This window comes from Petromyzon marinus, chromosome 6, assembly GCF_048934315.1.
Source record: "Petromyzon marinus isolate PM22_M1 ecotype Great Lakes invasive population chromosome 6, UKy_Petmar_22M1.pri1.0, whole genome shotgun sequence".
Taxonomy (NCBI): Eukaryota; Metazoa; Chordata; class Hyperoartia; order Petromyzontiformes; family Petromyzontidae; genus Petromyzon; species Petromyzon marinus.
The window spans coordinates 9,272,019-9,287,927 of record NC_133672.1 but is presented as its reverse complement, the minus strand read 5'-3'; the positions used below and the strand labels follow the sequence as shown (position 1 = coordinate 9,287,927).

At 39.0% G+C, this 15,909-nt stretch overlaps 1 protein-coding gene across 1 annotated transcript in view; it reads left to right on the top strand.

The window, feature by feature from the left end:
- The window catches only part of LOC116939550 (uncharacterized), a 108,000-nt gene that overhangs the window by 76,160 nt on the left and 15,931 nt on the right, over positions 1-15,909 (top strand). The window contains exon 5 of the mRNA XM_032948078.2: positions 2,495-2,548. Within this exon, the coding sequence (XP_032803969.2) occupies positions 2,495-2,548 (54 nt within the window). The remainder of the gene's footprint in view (positions 1-2,494; positions 2,549-15,909) is intronic.

The window sequence follows — 15,909 nt, the reverse complement described above, 5'->3', positions numbered from 1 at the left end:
TGCACGGGCTCTGCTGTATGAGTAAAAAAATGGATGAGAAGGGGCATTTGTATGCAAGGGCTTCTTTTCACAGCCTGTGTCGAGTCATGTAATGCTATAATAATAGGGTTTTTCCCCTTTTTTCTGGCAACAAAACTGAAACCTTTTTACAAGGATTCATGTCTGCATTAACCACAATACCTGCAGTCAAAATACAAACAAAAAACATACTATGATAATATATGCATTGTCCTTGAAACTGATTGGTCCACACCAAGGGACGGCTTTCTTTTGAACCTCGACCCAATTGGTGCTCGACCAGATGACGCGAAAAAGCTGTACGCGTCACCTGGTCGAGCACCAATTGGGTCGAGGCTCAAAAGAAAGCCGTCCCTTGGTGTGGACCAATCAGTTTCAAGGACAATGCATATATTATCATAGTATGTTTTTTGTTTGTATTTTGACTGCAGGTATTCTGGTTAATGCAGACATGAATCCTTGTAAAAAGGTTTCAGTTTTGTTGCCAGAAAAAAAGGGGAAAAACCCTATTATTACATTTTGGTACTGTCAAAGGAGGTCTAATGATCATGTAAATGCTATTTAAATAAAAGTTATTGACGACTTGTTCTTTTTTCCTTTGCAACATGATACAACGAGAACATTCTTACAATTAGTTCACGCTTCAATTGCCAACCTGGTTGACCAATTACATGGTACGTTCAGTAACCTGAAATGCTTGGCTGATTAACATTGATGGATAACATTTTATTCAAGAGGTTATTATTTTAATGTGATTATTACAATATTCTAGTGACAGTTATTTCGATGAGGTCCGCTTTCTAAGTCTTTGACATTAAAATGAAAATGCTGTTTTCTTAAAAAAAAATATTTCTCAGGTATTGACTCTCCCAAGCAGATGTTGAGCATACTAAGTTTATCATCGATCAAATGAGCTCTTAAGAATTCTCGATATGACCAATTATTGTATGACCCCTGGACTAAGTACTTCAACTGGGGGTTATACTTTGTGATTCCCATTTCAAATAAAAAAATGTAACTTGGTATACTTTGCATGATAGCAATACAGGAGCGACGTTGTTTTGGATAGTTTTATATTTGCCAAAGCTTTAATATGCTATGCAAGGTAATTTAGTCCACAGTGAATTTAATGTAAAGAGTGAAGTTGTCTGTAACACATCAAGAAAGCTAATACAATACATGCTTTACTTTATTCAATACAATTTATTTTGTCTGAATAATGTTGTATTGTGTCCTATTTTTTGCATTAAAATAACTTTGAGGTGATTCAGTGCCATACAGTAGGCAGCAAATAGAATATATTCTGTAAACTTGAATAATAACAATCATTGTTGCAACATATTTAACCCCCAGGAGTCAACCCATAATAATTTTAACTCATAAAGTGCAAACGTGTGAATATATTTTACAACATTTCAATATTATTGCCTAAACAGCTAATTTAACATACGAACAAGCGTAACTTTATTAATTTAGGAATATTTTGGCACACCTTTCGGTCACGAGTAAATGTCATGGTTTTTAATATATTTAACGTAAGCTTTCTCTCCATCTAAGTTCTGTGTTAGACTCTGCCTCTCAGTTGTCTGTCGTTCCACCTGCCTTGTGCTTGGTATTTGGTGGCAGCTGGCCAGGTGCTATGCAGGCACACGTTAAGCTGGGCCTGGTTCCTTTTGTAGACTTTTGGGGGGGGGGGAGTTTAATTTGCCTTTCTTTTACGTGTCTGAGCTACTTTACCAGTAAAAGGAAAGCAGTAAATGTTACATTTTCGTGTGATTTGTAACCTGCAGAAAATGGAACAAATGCACGTCCTGTTCGTTCAGAATAGTTAATTAAATACAGTGACTGTGGATGCATTGTTATTACCTTTGAATAGGTGGAATGCACGGCTGTTTAGATTCCCCACTACGCTCTGTAAATAGTGGGATAATGTGAATAAATAAATTAACCCAGCATTGTGATATGTCTGGATGTTAACATGTTTGGTTAAAATGAAGCAAAGAGCCCGAACGTTGAAAATATGGACTGCTGTGTAAATGTTGTAGATATTTCAGACATTTTGTTAAAATTCACATTTAAATAACTAACTTGGCATGAATGTATTACAGCTACGTATCATGTTCTTTTAAGCAAAACATGTTTCTAATTTATATAGTGTTTGCTGTAAATTTTACACAAGTATACAAATTTTACTGTTTATATTAGATACTGCCCTTCAATACAAATATTACAATGCGTGTTTTATATGAAATGAACAAGTTGTAGTTATGTACTAGAACATATATGTATATTTTAATGACATATTTCTGTTTACCATGAAAGCAAGCATACGTATAATCTGCACTTATTACTGGTAATGGAATTCTGAAAATAATCTTCAAGGACATAGTGCCGATGCAAACCATTTAACATAAAAAAACATTTTGGATTGTGTGCAATATTTAAATGGGTATCGTTGTTTCTTTGCCATTAACAGAGGATGCTGTTGAAGAAGCACTGCGCCTCAAGAACTCGGCTGGTAAAAATTCGGGTGAGTTGGAATTCACTTCGTCATCAGTATTTGGTTGTTATTGCCCCATTCAATTAACCAATGTGGTTGGATGAAGCAGTGGTATTTGCGAGCCTGCAATCAAAAGGTTACGGAGTTTAAATCCCAGTCAGGGGTCATCTCAGTCCTTCATCCCTCTGGGTTTGATACAATCTGAATTACAATACATTGTGGGGAAATAATCGGTGGTTTTACGATAGAAAGACTTGCCCTCGTCATAGCAATGTGGAATTGTCACCAATGATTTAAGGCTGTAAACAGGAGACAAGGTCACGCACACGTTTATTTGAGCAGGAAACCAATTTGGCTTTTTAAACTTTAATATAATCAACCAATTGTTCCACTTGCTGAGATTTAACGTAAATGTTTGGATTAGCTATACAAAAATATATGTAGTTCTTCAAGTTGAAGATCTACAAAAAAACATTTAAAATTGATGATGTGCACCGGGAAAGATGAGAAATCGATGTTAAGTATTCTAGAATTAACGTGATGGTTCTGTTTATTCATTATTGGTATTTTTAATATTTTAAAGATCGATGTTTATACTTTTTGAAGGTGTAGCAGCACATTCCATGTTCATCACAAGTATAAAGTGTTATTGGTGGGATTTTGAACTATCTTTACAAAAACTATTCCACGTAAAAACGCGAATTTCTTATTCTATATGCCATAACATATATAGTTTTTATATATACACACACACACACAACAATTATTGCAAAGGATAACTTTGTTTCGTTCAGAATGTTGTTTTTTGAGAAATTATGCATGGATTGGTCAAAATAAATATTAATTATTTTATTCTAGCACCCTATTGCATGAACTACATGCATAACCTGTGACTCCAGGACTTCTGAATTTGTTGACGTAGGCTCAATGATCACCAGCAACTGGATTCTGGCATGTTCCATAAATAATAATGCACAGTAAGTGCCTCATTCGAAGCAGTTGTCCTTTTTATCCATTTACTCCCATGATAATATGCAAATTACAAGACTTTAACACTGAATTGTAGTTGATACAAAACAATTAAATATTTGACTCGAGCACATCATGTGTATATGCATTCAGTTCACTGGGTTTGCTCGTCATTTTGATTACAGGTGCATTAACTGGATACATTTTTTGTATGGTACGGTCAATGGGTCATGCTGTCTTTAATAGGGTTGTATTTTTATCCTGTACTATACTGTTTAGTAAACATAAAACAACAACAAATGATGCACAATTTTTATAGATCAATGGAATCGCCCTACTCGAAGAGGCTGACAATTATCCTGTTGATGCATCTGACCACTCTAGTCGCAGTTTTATTTGCAGCATTAAGACCTGCATGTGAGTGGATAGAAGAGAAATAGAGTCTTGATATGTGACGGACTTATCAAAATGATTTGATAAAAACCAATGCCAAGTAATGTACCTAAATGAAAATATTATTGCATTGGTGATGATGATGATTATTAGTAGAGTTGCTTTTATAAGAAATGCACATTTTTACTTATTTTGTGGTTTGCAAGCAAATTAATTAAAACATGATCTGGAATTGTTTACCTGCTGAGAGCAAAAGGAGATCCATCATACTAATGAGGTCAATCAACTTGTACATCACTAGATTACTGGTGATAAATCCATAAGTTCGACAATCTGCTTAAAATATTACTCAGGAGTTTGCAATTTCAATTCTGAATTTAAAATGGCGAGACGTTAATGTCCCACTTTATCAAGTAAAATAGCTCACTACACAGGGGGCATTTTGTTAAAAGAGCCATGTAGCCGACACAGTCAGCTCATCGTAAGAATCTATTAATTCAGTGTTCTAACAATATGGTTGAGCAAAAGATGAGTCACATGGAGAATATTCATGCAGATGAGAAGATGGAGCATGTGCATCCTTGGTGTGTTAGGTGGAGCATGACCTAAGACTCCAGGATTTCTAACGCTAACATCTACGTTTTGCGGACATTAGCTCCATTACCACTGGCAACTGGATTCTGACATTGTCCATGAATAATCATGCACAGAAAGTGTCTAATTTCAAACATTTTTCCTTTTTTCCCTTCCTCTCATAAAGCGCATTATCACATCCTGTGAAATTAATTAACTTTCCTGTTAAAAGTCAAATTCGGTCATTTACATCTTACAATTTCTGTTTCAGGACAAGGTTAACGTAAATGAAATATTTTAAAGATATGTTAATTGAATTTATCCAACCAAGTGTACCACTACGATATCGTAAAATGTAGTTGAAGCAAACAATATACAACTCATGTAAATAATCTGCAGATATTTTTTTATGATCGTGCAGTATTGGCCAAAAGGATACAAAAATATACGTCACACACTAATCAAACTCAAACTACCCTACATATATACACATGTGTACTTGCCCTGGCAGTCTTACACACCTTTTACACACCCTTTGTTAAGGTATCGCATCTATTGGTATTAACCTGGAAAATCCATGTCACTACCTTTGTCATTGGCTCTATACATACACTGATTAGTTGGTCATGACATGCCAAAAACAATCTGTCACGGCCAAATTGGCTCGGGTCGAGCGGACCCATTACAATGGGGATCCATCTGGCCTCCGCTCTGAGCTCAAACAGATGCAGAGTTTTCAGGACGGGAATCGATCACAGCCAAAATTTGCCGTATCGATTGACCCTGTCCATCACAGTAACGGCGCCGTGACATTGAATGGCTCCTCTTGGGCCCGTGAATGATTAGGGCCAAAGCCAAGAGGAATGGCCACACACACATGTAATGCATATTGCCACGTGTAAAGTAAAGAAGGGAAATGCGTTTAAAATCCTAGTTTGAGCTGTATCAGTTTTGAAATTGATTCTGTCATATTGTAATAAGGTAAGTATTATTTGTTTAAGAAGCAAATTCTTTATAGTTGTTGTGTATTTTTTATTTGCCATACGAGGCGGTTAGGTGGGTATATATTATTTTTTAAATGTGTTTTTGTCGAATTTAAGTCAATGATTGATGTGAAACACTAATTTTGTTGGATGAGAAATACTCCGTACGGTACTTATTTAATGTATATTTGTTGTATTTGTTTCACGTTTGGAAATTTTTGTGAGAAAAATGCACATATTCTATTCGTTAATCTTTTTTTTATGTGTTCAGTGGCTGTGCGCGCTGGCGACGGTGCCTCTGCGTTAGTAATGCAATGCCTGCCATGTTGCTCTGGGGGATGGGATTGAGTTTTGAACAAACGAGCTCACAACCTCCTTGGCCCTCTGTGCCACCCCCATTCAGATCTATTTCTCTCTGTGCAAGCGTGTGTGCACGCGTGCGCGTACACGTGTGCACGTGTGCACGTGCGCGTTCACGAGTGGGCCTGTATCCCAGTGGGAAAGTGGTGGCATCGCGGTTGGCGTACTGCGCTAAAAACCCAGCGACCCGAGTTCAATTCCCAGCCACAGCTAACAGAAGTGGCGTCTGGACCGATCCTGGGCCTCCCATAGGTCGACACGGCCTTAATGAGTATATGGTGTGGTGTGTTACCATAAGCACTGGGGAGATATAGACAGCCAGACGTGGTGCTGACCACACTATCCCCCAAGTGCAGTGTTCCGGCAATCATAGGTGCTTCCTAACAGCACTTGCCCCAACAGCTTATGTAGGCTACTCAGGGGATCGTTGTCTTTGTGGGCGCCTGTTTCCCTCTGGTCTATGAGGCTAAACGGGAGATCTTTGTCTTTGTGTGCACGTGTGTGAAAGTGCATGAGTAAGTGCCTGCACTTTGTATGCATACTTGCTGCTTTGTGTAAGTGCATGTTTAGGGTGAGAGAAGGACTTTGTTCATACGGGGGGACGTGTGGGCGAGGTGTATGCACGTGTATGTATGCGTGTCTGGGCGAGGTGTAGTGTGTGTTTATTTGCTTGAAAATATCTGAAAATATATGGTTATGCTGCAGTTGGTTGTGCAGCTGTCTACATAGATAGTTTGACAGGACTTCATGGTGGTTTCGGAAATACCTTTTGCAGCTTTAAAATACAAGTGTTGTGCATTGTCAGCTTTCTTAGATAAATAATATAGGTCTTTCCTGTTGTTTACATCCAATTAAGATGCCTTACACACCATGTAATATGTGTAGTAAGTTCAATATAAAATAAGTTAAATCAGATTTTTCTTTTTCAAGTATTTGAAAACTCATGGGACGGGTTTTGAAATGGAAATTTTTAAGACCACCTGCCTTGTATTTTTATAACACCTTTCAGCTTCAAACATTTAACGCATGTCAGCACCTCAAGGAGATTATAACATTCTGTATATAGTTTTCATTCCTTTGGGTATATTCTGATTATGCTCTTAAAAGAAAATAAACTATTTTAATCAAATCCACTGCTGGATGATGGTCTCCCCCCCAACCATGCTGTGTCGGTCATGGGTGTTCTTAGACAATACCTCACCACGCTGGCCACTGCAGGCTGGTGAAGGGGATATAATGGTTTGTCTAAATAAATGGTAAAACATTATTAGGGCATTAGACCAATATAATGATATTCAGTAAAATTACATAGAAATTAAACTCCCGTGCTCAGCCAAGCTTTGCAAATCTCTGCTCTTTTTAAAAGGATCATGATATTTTGTTGAGGCGGGATGCTGATCGGCATGGTGATTAGTTAAAGGCATGCCGGTGCCTCGTTCATTTATATCTTCCGTTCTGCAGAGCAACAGCAGATTCCTGAAAAACTGATATCATCACTTAACATGTGGGCATGTTGATATACAATAAAGGCATTTATCTATATGTCCAGGTCTTCTAAAACATTCTCTAGAGCGTAATGGGGGAAAAAACACACTCGAAGGAATACATACATACACATGATGTCTAGAAACCCACAAATAACCAACATCTTTGGTAGTCCATTGTGTTCTTGGGTTGTACAGTGTTTTTTTACTGAAATTTGCTTTAAGGAGCTCCTTGCAGCGCGTTGAATGAAACGTCGGACGTCGTGCCGAAAAGCACATAGTACGGCCCGGAAACACATCGTAGAGCTATTCAGCGCAACCTTGAAACCCTAAACAATAATAGAATAGCCCAAATCTTACTCCAATTTTGCAATACATGGATATAGCAAGCCAGCTTCTTTAGAGTAAACATACGGGCAATCACGAACAAATACTTTCTCAGGCATCTGCCGTATCACGTCAGGTTCAAGACCGTCCACTCCATGCATCGTTGATCTTGTGCACTGGTGCACGGACAGCAGTGTGGTGCAACATCATCACTGGAAGCCCCGAATGTAAATGAACGCATATGTGGGGAAACTGCATCTAAGTGGTGCCGAATGACAAATGCATTACCCCGCAGTGCGCTTTGTCCTCGATCCTGCTTTCATTTGCATATCTGAAATCACAATTACTTTGGTAATATGTGCAATAATTTATTGGAAACAGTCGAGATACGGGCAGTTGTCGCTAGTTTTCTCCTCTTTCCACTCTCGCAAGGTGCAAATATATGACCTCTACAACAGAAGACCTGTCGGTACAAATATCATACGAAGATAAATGTCCACTTTTTAATTACTGTGTCATCTTAATTGCTTTCTCAGAAATATTCTCTCTTCATGGCAATTCAGGTACTCTTCTTCTTGAGTTAACCACAAATAAGAACATAGGGATACACTTAATATATGTTGACTTTTTAAAAAAATTATCGAAAAAAATGGTTTCTTGGTTAAAGTGTATGTACGAAATACCCATTTGCCTAATAAATTTTAGTTTTAATTTACATTCTTAGTCAATCCACAGCTGGATGCAGACTTGTAAGGGTTTTTGTGTAACCAGGTTGGTAAGTGTCGGTTGGTGAAATCGTGGGAGGTGGTGGGGGCAAGGGTAGTGTAGCAGTTAACGTGTTGCGCTACGAACCTGGCGACCCGAGTTCGATTCCCGCTCATGGACACCACCAGTAATAATTACCTGCCAGTCCTGGGCCTTCCCTAGGTCGACCCAGCTTCAAATGAGTACCTGGTGGAGTGTCTAAATATCGCCACTCGGGAGACAAAGGCAACCGGGCGCGGTGCTGGCCACCCACCCCCTTGTGCGTCCTGTCGGCCTTCTTAGGTGCTCGCTAACAGCACTTGCTCCAACAGTCTGTTATGGCTACATGGGGGATCTGTATCTTTGGGGGCGGCGGGGGGGGCGGTATGGATAGGACTCGTTCACTCATCATCCGTCACACATGTTAGCCATGGCCAGGAATCGAACTCATATCGCTAAGTGCATGGCACATTAACTCACTCTTTCCCCCTCCTCCATGGCATGCGGTGTCTTGAACATTTCTTTAAATAAAATGTTATAAACATTTGTGAGGTAATGATAACCCAAATGGCTTGTTTTTCACTCCGTTTATCGTTAAAGACCCACGCGTTTCAATCTTAGGCACAGTAAAGACTGAGGCAATTCAAATGTAATCCTGTGGCTCAGGGGTTAGAGCACTGAGCCGATACTGCTGATATCCTGGGTTCAATTCCTGTCAGCCATGCATGATTAAATATTGTTCTGAAGTGAGAGTCTCAGTCCAGACACCAATGAGTGCACAAAAAATCTCGTCACACTATCTTTCCTTTTTCACTTAATTTGGCTAAATTATAGCTCTGGGATAATGAAAATGATCTAATTTACTCCCGTTAAAATGCACAGCTCACTAGTAAGAACATGTGGGCAGATGCACCCCCCCCCAGCATAGATAAAAGGGTCACACAGAATTAGTTCTAGTCCTGTGTGAACTAGTTCTGTCTGATATCTATTTTTATGGGCCAATATTCAATACCGTGTGCTGCACTGTTCTGTATTAGTTCTGAATAAACATTTTCTCATGTGATGACAAAAAAAACACAAATATAATAAAATTTGGGGGAATTCTTATTGGGGTTCTATCGCCAGGCCGATTTTCTGGTGCGCACTGTTCAGATGAAGGATATGGGTCACACTCTTTAGCTTGGTTTCATCGTCAAGGGGAACACGACGTTGAATCAGCCGAGTGAATCAGACCACCTGCAGGTTTTTCGAAATAGTTTTAATTGGGTTCGTTTCAAACACTGTAGATCTGCAATAATAGTGTTTTGCATTGTTATTGGCACAAATATATATTTGGATAAGTCCTCTTGTATATTATACCGAAAATTAAAAGGCAAAAGTGCAAAGCTTTTCGGAGTGTATAATGAATCTCTCCGTCAATGTGAACAGAACGGTAACATTTATCACACTGTCTCTCTATTTCCAAGAATTTTTTTTTTACTAAAATGTGTTACTTTTGGAATAGAAATGACACAAAATTTGACTGCGGACAGCTGCTATTTATTTTAGAATACACCTTGGAAAATGAAAAAGAAAATCGTTCAATAATTATGTTTTCGCTTAATTTGTGCCAGAGACAACACACGTGTTCCATATTTACGATCGTTTCAAAAGCAGTAGTATCTAAACATACACATTTGACCCTTACATCCACTAATGTCGTACAGCTTTCCTTTAAACTTGGAAGTAATTTGAGATCGTGCATTAGTAAATGCTTTATGCGTTTTGTAAATGTATTATTATTTAGGGAGCAGGCAACCGAGACTGATTAAAAGTGTGATATGTAAGTCGCTAGAATGTTTTAAAATTGTTCTGGAAAAAAGGAAGACGTTAACCGCAGTAATAAATACAAACGGTTCTATTTCGATTTAAAGCTTTCGTGACTGCAATGATTCATCTTCTTTGGTTCTTTCGGTAAAGTCACGTAGAATGAGAATAAAATAATAAATTGATAAAATAAAATAAAATAACACAATAATATTCTCACGACGTTTCGGCCACAACACAAGCGGCCTTCATCAGGTGAAGGGACGAGACTGTCTGGTAGGACAGTCTCTTTCACTCCAGCGCTGTCCTACTAGACAGTCTCGTCCCTTCACCTGATGAAGGCCGCTTGTGTTGTGGCCGAAACGTCGTGAGAATATTATTGTGTTATTTTATTTTATTTTATCAATTTATTATTTTATTCTCATTCTACGTGACTTTACCGAAAGAACCAAAGAAGACAAACGGTTATTTTAAATTTTGCCCTGCAATTTGGCAGTATGACTTAAGAAGATGAGTTTTTGTGATAGAGCTTGCCATCAATCGTGTGCAGGAAGAGGATTTGGGAGTGCGTGTGGTTGAAGAGCGTTGGGGTGAGCCTGCATTGTTCAGCTGCAGCTCAGACACTACAGGAGGGACGCGCGTCCCGTGCGGCTCTAACTGATACCAAGGCAAAGTTGAATGGCGCGGCGTTATCAGACGAACCTGATATGGGTGATACTAGTGCCAAACTGCTGCCACTCCACGTTATCTGCTCGGGTCCTTGGCCATAAGTCATTGGCAGGGACACACGTAGCGGTCGGCTCCAGAGCAACACTTCAGGATTTTAATCTAGTGATGGTGTTTTCTCTCTCTCTCCATATATCCCTCACAGCTTCTACAGAAGTGTCATGGTCATTATAGGGAGGCTGCCACCGTGTCTTGGTTAGCACACCGGACTTTGCAATCCAGGGCTCGACTCAATCTCCTGACACGGCAATTGAAAAATTGGGCACGTTTCTTAAATCCCCCACTGCCTCAGTCCACCCTTGCAGTACAAATAAGGGACAGCACAGTCAATGAGCAGGTCGCGAATGGTGGGGCAAAGTGTCGGTACTCGTACCTCTTCCAAGACTATATCTGGCCAACGTGGAAGAGTAGGCCAACACACCATTGGGAGGGAGCTCTCTGGAGCTTCCTCTACTAGAAGCCAATTTTACTAGCAGTGCCATGAGCAAGCAGGTTCAGGGCTGAACCTTTACCTTTTACCTCGGTTATTTTTAGTTACATGGCTCTTGTTACTGCACTTATATTATTGTTCTTCTGTCTTATTTCACGTAGAAGTATATTATACATTTTTTTTGCATTTAAATGTAATTGTAAAACTCCTTGGCTATCGGTCATGTTGTAGTGAAATAACACTAAAGTTTACCATTCGTCCTTTGCAGATGGCTCTTGTCGATATTAAATGACCCCTGTGCTATATGAGTGACCTTAAAGTTGTAAGCAACATTACGAATTTTTTAACAAAGGCATTTCTAGGGACTTAACCGGAATGAACAAACAGTGGGAAATATACTCGGGGGAAGAATGGTCAAGGGAGAGAGAGAGAGAGAGGAGGAGGAAGGAGATTGTTTCAATGGAATAAAGATAAACCTTTCGATTGCCGGGTTTGGCCACACACTAACAATAGCGTGACTGTGCGTCATATTTGTTGTTGCACCGCGTCCATGCGACGACGTATAGTGCAATAGCGGCAGAGGCAAGTGAAATCAATGCCTGAGGGGAGCGAATAAATTTGGACACTGTGGTGTTAAACTGGGTACTGTATTTTTGTCACCTAGCCGACCTCCGAATGACATCTGAGAGAGAATACAACCCATAAAGCCGAGCTACTTTCTCTGCCTTACATTGGTTACGGCCGTTGTTCATTCACGTATGGTATTGCTGCACATAAAAGCCAAAGGTTCAGGACTCATGCCAGTGCTGGCAGAAGTGCGTGGATTAGAGTGAGCTTTAGAGAGTATGTTGGCCTACTCTTCCACGATGGCCATACGTCTTGAAAGAGGTTGGAGTACCGAGACTTTATCCCACCAAATACAACCTGCCAATCAATTGACTGGGGTGTACCCATGTTTACTGCTGGGGAAGACACAGGCTGGGGAATTTAAAACTATTTAAACTAAACTTTTTTATTTTACCAGGTAAGGCCCACTGAGCTATACAGCTATTTTTCAGAAGCGACCTGGCCACATAAAAGCTGATAGAAGTGGATTATTGCGTGGAAATATATAGCAGCCAAATACTCCAGATGCTTGTTTCTCAATGTGGTGGGAAAAACCGGAGGACCCAGAAGAAAATCCACGCAACCACAAGTAGAACATGCAAACTCCAAATATGCAGGCGTCAGGGTCAGAATCAAACCCAAGACCTCCTGTACACCAGGTGAGGTAGTTAACATCTCGCCACCATAAATTTAAGGAACCTGCCCATTGTTTTGACTGTTACACTGGGAGATCAAACCGACGATTTCTGGATTGCAAGACCAGTGTGGGATAACATTACACGATGATGGTATCCCGACTGGTGTACCTGCTGTATTTGTAAAGTAAATACTATGGTATATTGCAGCCAAGCACACTGAGGCAAACAGTGCCTCGTGTGATGCTTGTGGTGCATGAATAAAACTACAGTATTGGAATTTAGTCATATAAGCATGACTGGGATTATTTGATAGAATACAGAGGGACCATTTGGTGTGGTTCGTGGCCTCAAAGGAATTGAAATTCCAAGGATGCAATTTTCGAGCTGCTATTATGCACAGAGTAATGAAACAGTCTTTGTCACCTGTTACAATTTAACCATGGCTTTTATATCACTGCATTTTCCTTCTCTTTAGATTGTAATATCTTGTAGTATGTAAATACATTACATTTTTTTATGTATTCACAACTGTAAAATGACTTTACATTCACATCAAATTGGCACATTGGAAAATGGGAATAACCAGCGTCTTTTCATAACAAAAAAACTGCCCATGGTGAGAAATTGATCCCCTGATAACACCATTTAATCTTGTGGTTCTATGCAGCAGCATAAATATGTTCAAAATAAAAATGTGTGATTTGTGTGTGTATTATCTTCTCTGGCAATGAGGATGCAATGCCAGCTTATTATAATCTTTATTAGGCATCTGTGTTAAATTGCCACATTTGCTTTATGTTACACTGGGTTCTTTGTTAAACCGAGTTATGGGATTAGCGGAACAGTGATTTAGCGGCATAGCTCCATCAATTTTCTAAATAATATATTAATAAGTAAAGAGGGCAATCAAAATGTGCTGGAGTGGTTTTTACACTTACAGCTGTAGGCCATTGAGTGTCATACTGCAGATGTTAAAATAAATATTGAATTGTTGCATGCAAGCCCAGCTTTCTGGTATGGGCACCCTATCAGCCCACCAGTGGTAAACAAGAGCAAAACTCTGCCTCTTTTGTTCTTCATTGGCCCTGAGTGGACACCGATATCATCACGTTCAGTCAGACATATGTGCGGGAATGTGTTTATGTTTAACCCGTCTCCACTCAGATGCTTCTGTATTTCATGTATGGCATTGTATTATATTGCACGAATATACATTTTGATTTAAAGCTTTCGTGACTGCAGGGATTCATATTCTCGGTTATTTCGATAAAGTCACGTAGAAGGGAAACAATAAAATAATAAAAATATATTTTTTTTTTAAAATATATTTTTATTTTATTTTTATTTTACAAAATATTTTTATTATTATTTTATTGTTTCCCTTCTACGTGACTTTACCAAAAGAACCAAGAATATGAATCCCTGCAGTCACGAAAGCTTTAAATCAAAATGTATATTAGTGTAATATACAATGCCATACATTAAATAAAATAATTCAAATAAAAATATATTTGAATTATTTGATTGTTTCCCTTCTACGTGACTTTACCGAGAGAACCAAGAATACTAATATACATGTTGTAGTTTTACTTTTATGGTAACTATGTACAGCATGGGAAAGGAGTGGGTCCACCGTGGTTTGTGCACTGCCTCGTGAATGTGACGACCTGATTTAAATTGACAGTCACGGCTGACATCAGTGGCGAGTGATATCAGAATCGGTCCTGCCTTCTTTTCGTCCACTTCAAAAACGCAGCACTGACCAGCATGGTGAAGTATCGTCAAATAGTCCTTACGACTGACACAACATGGGGAGGCCTTTATCCAGCAGTGGACTGACAAAGGATTGTAAATCATAATTATTATTACGTACTTAATATTCATTTCATTTTGGATATTTTTGTTAAGGGGATGTATTGTATTTAGCTGTTCATAAAAATAGATTTGTTTTAGCCACCCCTGAAAAACAAAATCAATGAAAGATAATGAATAGTTGTGGTATTTAACAGAGAGGATTATTAAAAGAGTGATAGCTGGCCACATTCCTCTCTCTGTGGTGGCATGACGTCACCATTAAATCGCGTTGTGCTTGAATGTGTAATTGTTAGGGTATTTTTATTATTTTCAATTTATTTTTACTTGAAAATTTTAATTTGTATTATTTTTATTTTCTATCTACGTGATTTTACCGAAAGAACCAAGAATAGAAATTCCTGCAGTCACGAACGTTTTAAGTCAACATTTTTTTTTTAAGTTGCGAAGTGCTAGAGAGTGCATGATCTGCAATCTGGACTGCTCATACAGAAATTAGTTGGCCCCATTATATTAACCAGTTAAATAGTAATGTGGAAAAAATGCCTCTCTTGGAAGCCTTTGGAAACAAAACATTGGCATGTAATCCCGTTCCCTGGCAGTTTCTTTTGACATTTCTCAGTAACTTAATGCTTTTTGTCATCACGAACCCTTTACTTTCTACGTGACTAGCATTTTCCCACAACTTACACATGCGACATTTGTTATTCTTAATACATATCTTGATTTAATTTAACTTACACAGTGTATACGTGTGTGTGTATACAGAGCTCTCAGTTTCCCCTGATGGCTGGTGCTAGCCTGTGTATTTCTGTGCTTTGAGACACAATTTACTGCACGCTAGAACATGAACTGGTTGCCTTTCGTATTGAAATACGGCACCATCATTATCTTGCCATTTAGCTTTTCAAAAAATGTGGGTGTGATGATTAATACTGTTGATTTAGCATTGACGAATAGTTCAGGCCAAAAGCGTTATACATTTAAATCTTGACTTAAAACTTTCGTGACTGCAGGAATTCATATTATTTGGGTCTTTCGGTAAAGTCACGTAGATAGGGTCAAAGAAAATAACAAAAAAAACTACGACGTTTCGATCGCGGTCGTCATCAGGAAATTGGGGTTAGCCTCTAAAGGCAAACTGTTTATAAAGGTTTAAAATGGGCGTAGCCCAAGTGTCAGCAGAATGGGCGGGACAGCTAATGTTAATGTAAGTGATGGGCGACGGTCAGCGTTGGTGGTGGTTTCCCACCAATTAAAGGGCTGCCAGGTAAAGGTTTAACATGGTACAGGTCGTGGGCTTCCACCAATCAAGGGATACTGCGAGTGGTGATTGTAGCGACGGTCCTGGTGGTGGGCTTCTACCAATTAAAGGGCTGCCAGGTCTATAATGGAAACATTACAGCCAGTTATGACTTGAACTGGTTGATAACGTCCTTCCAGTGATTTCTGAGTTTGTACCCATCTTCTCGGTTGAAATTGTGTCTATGTCTGTATATATGGTTGGCTTCATGAACGAATCTTTGTTGATAGCCAGCGG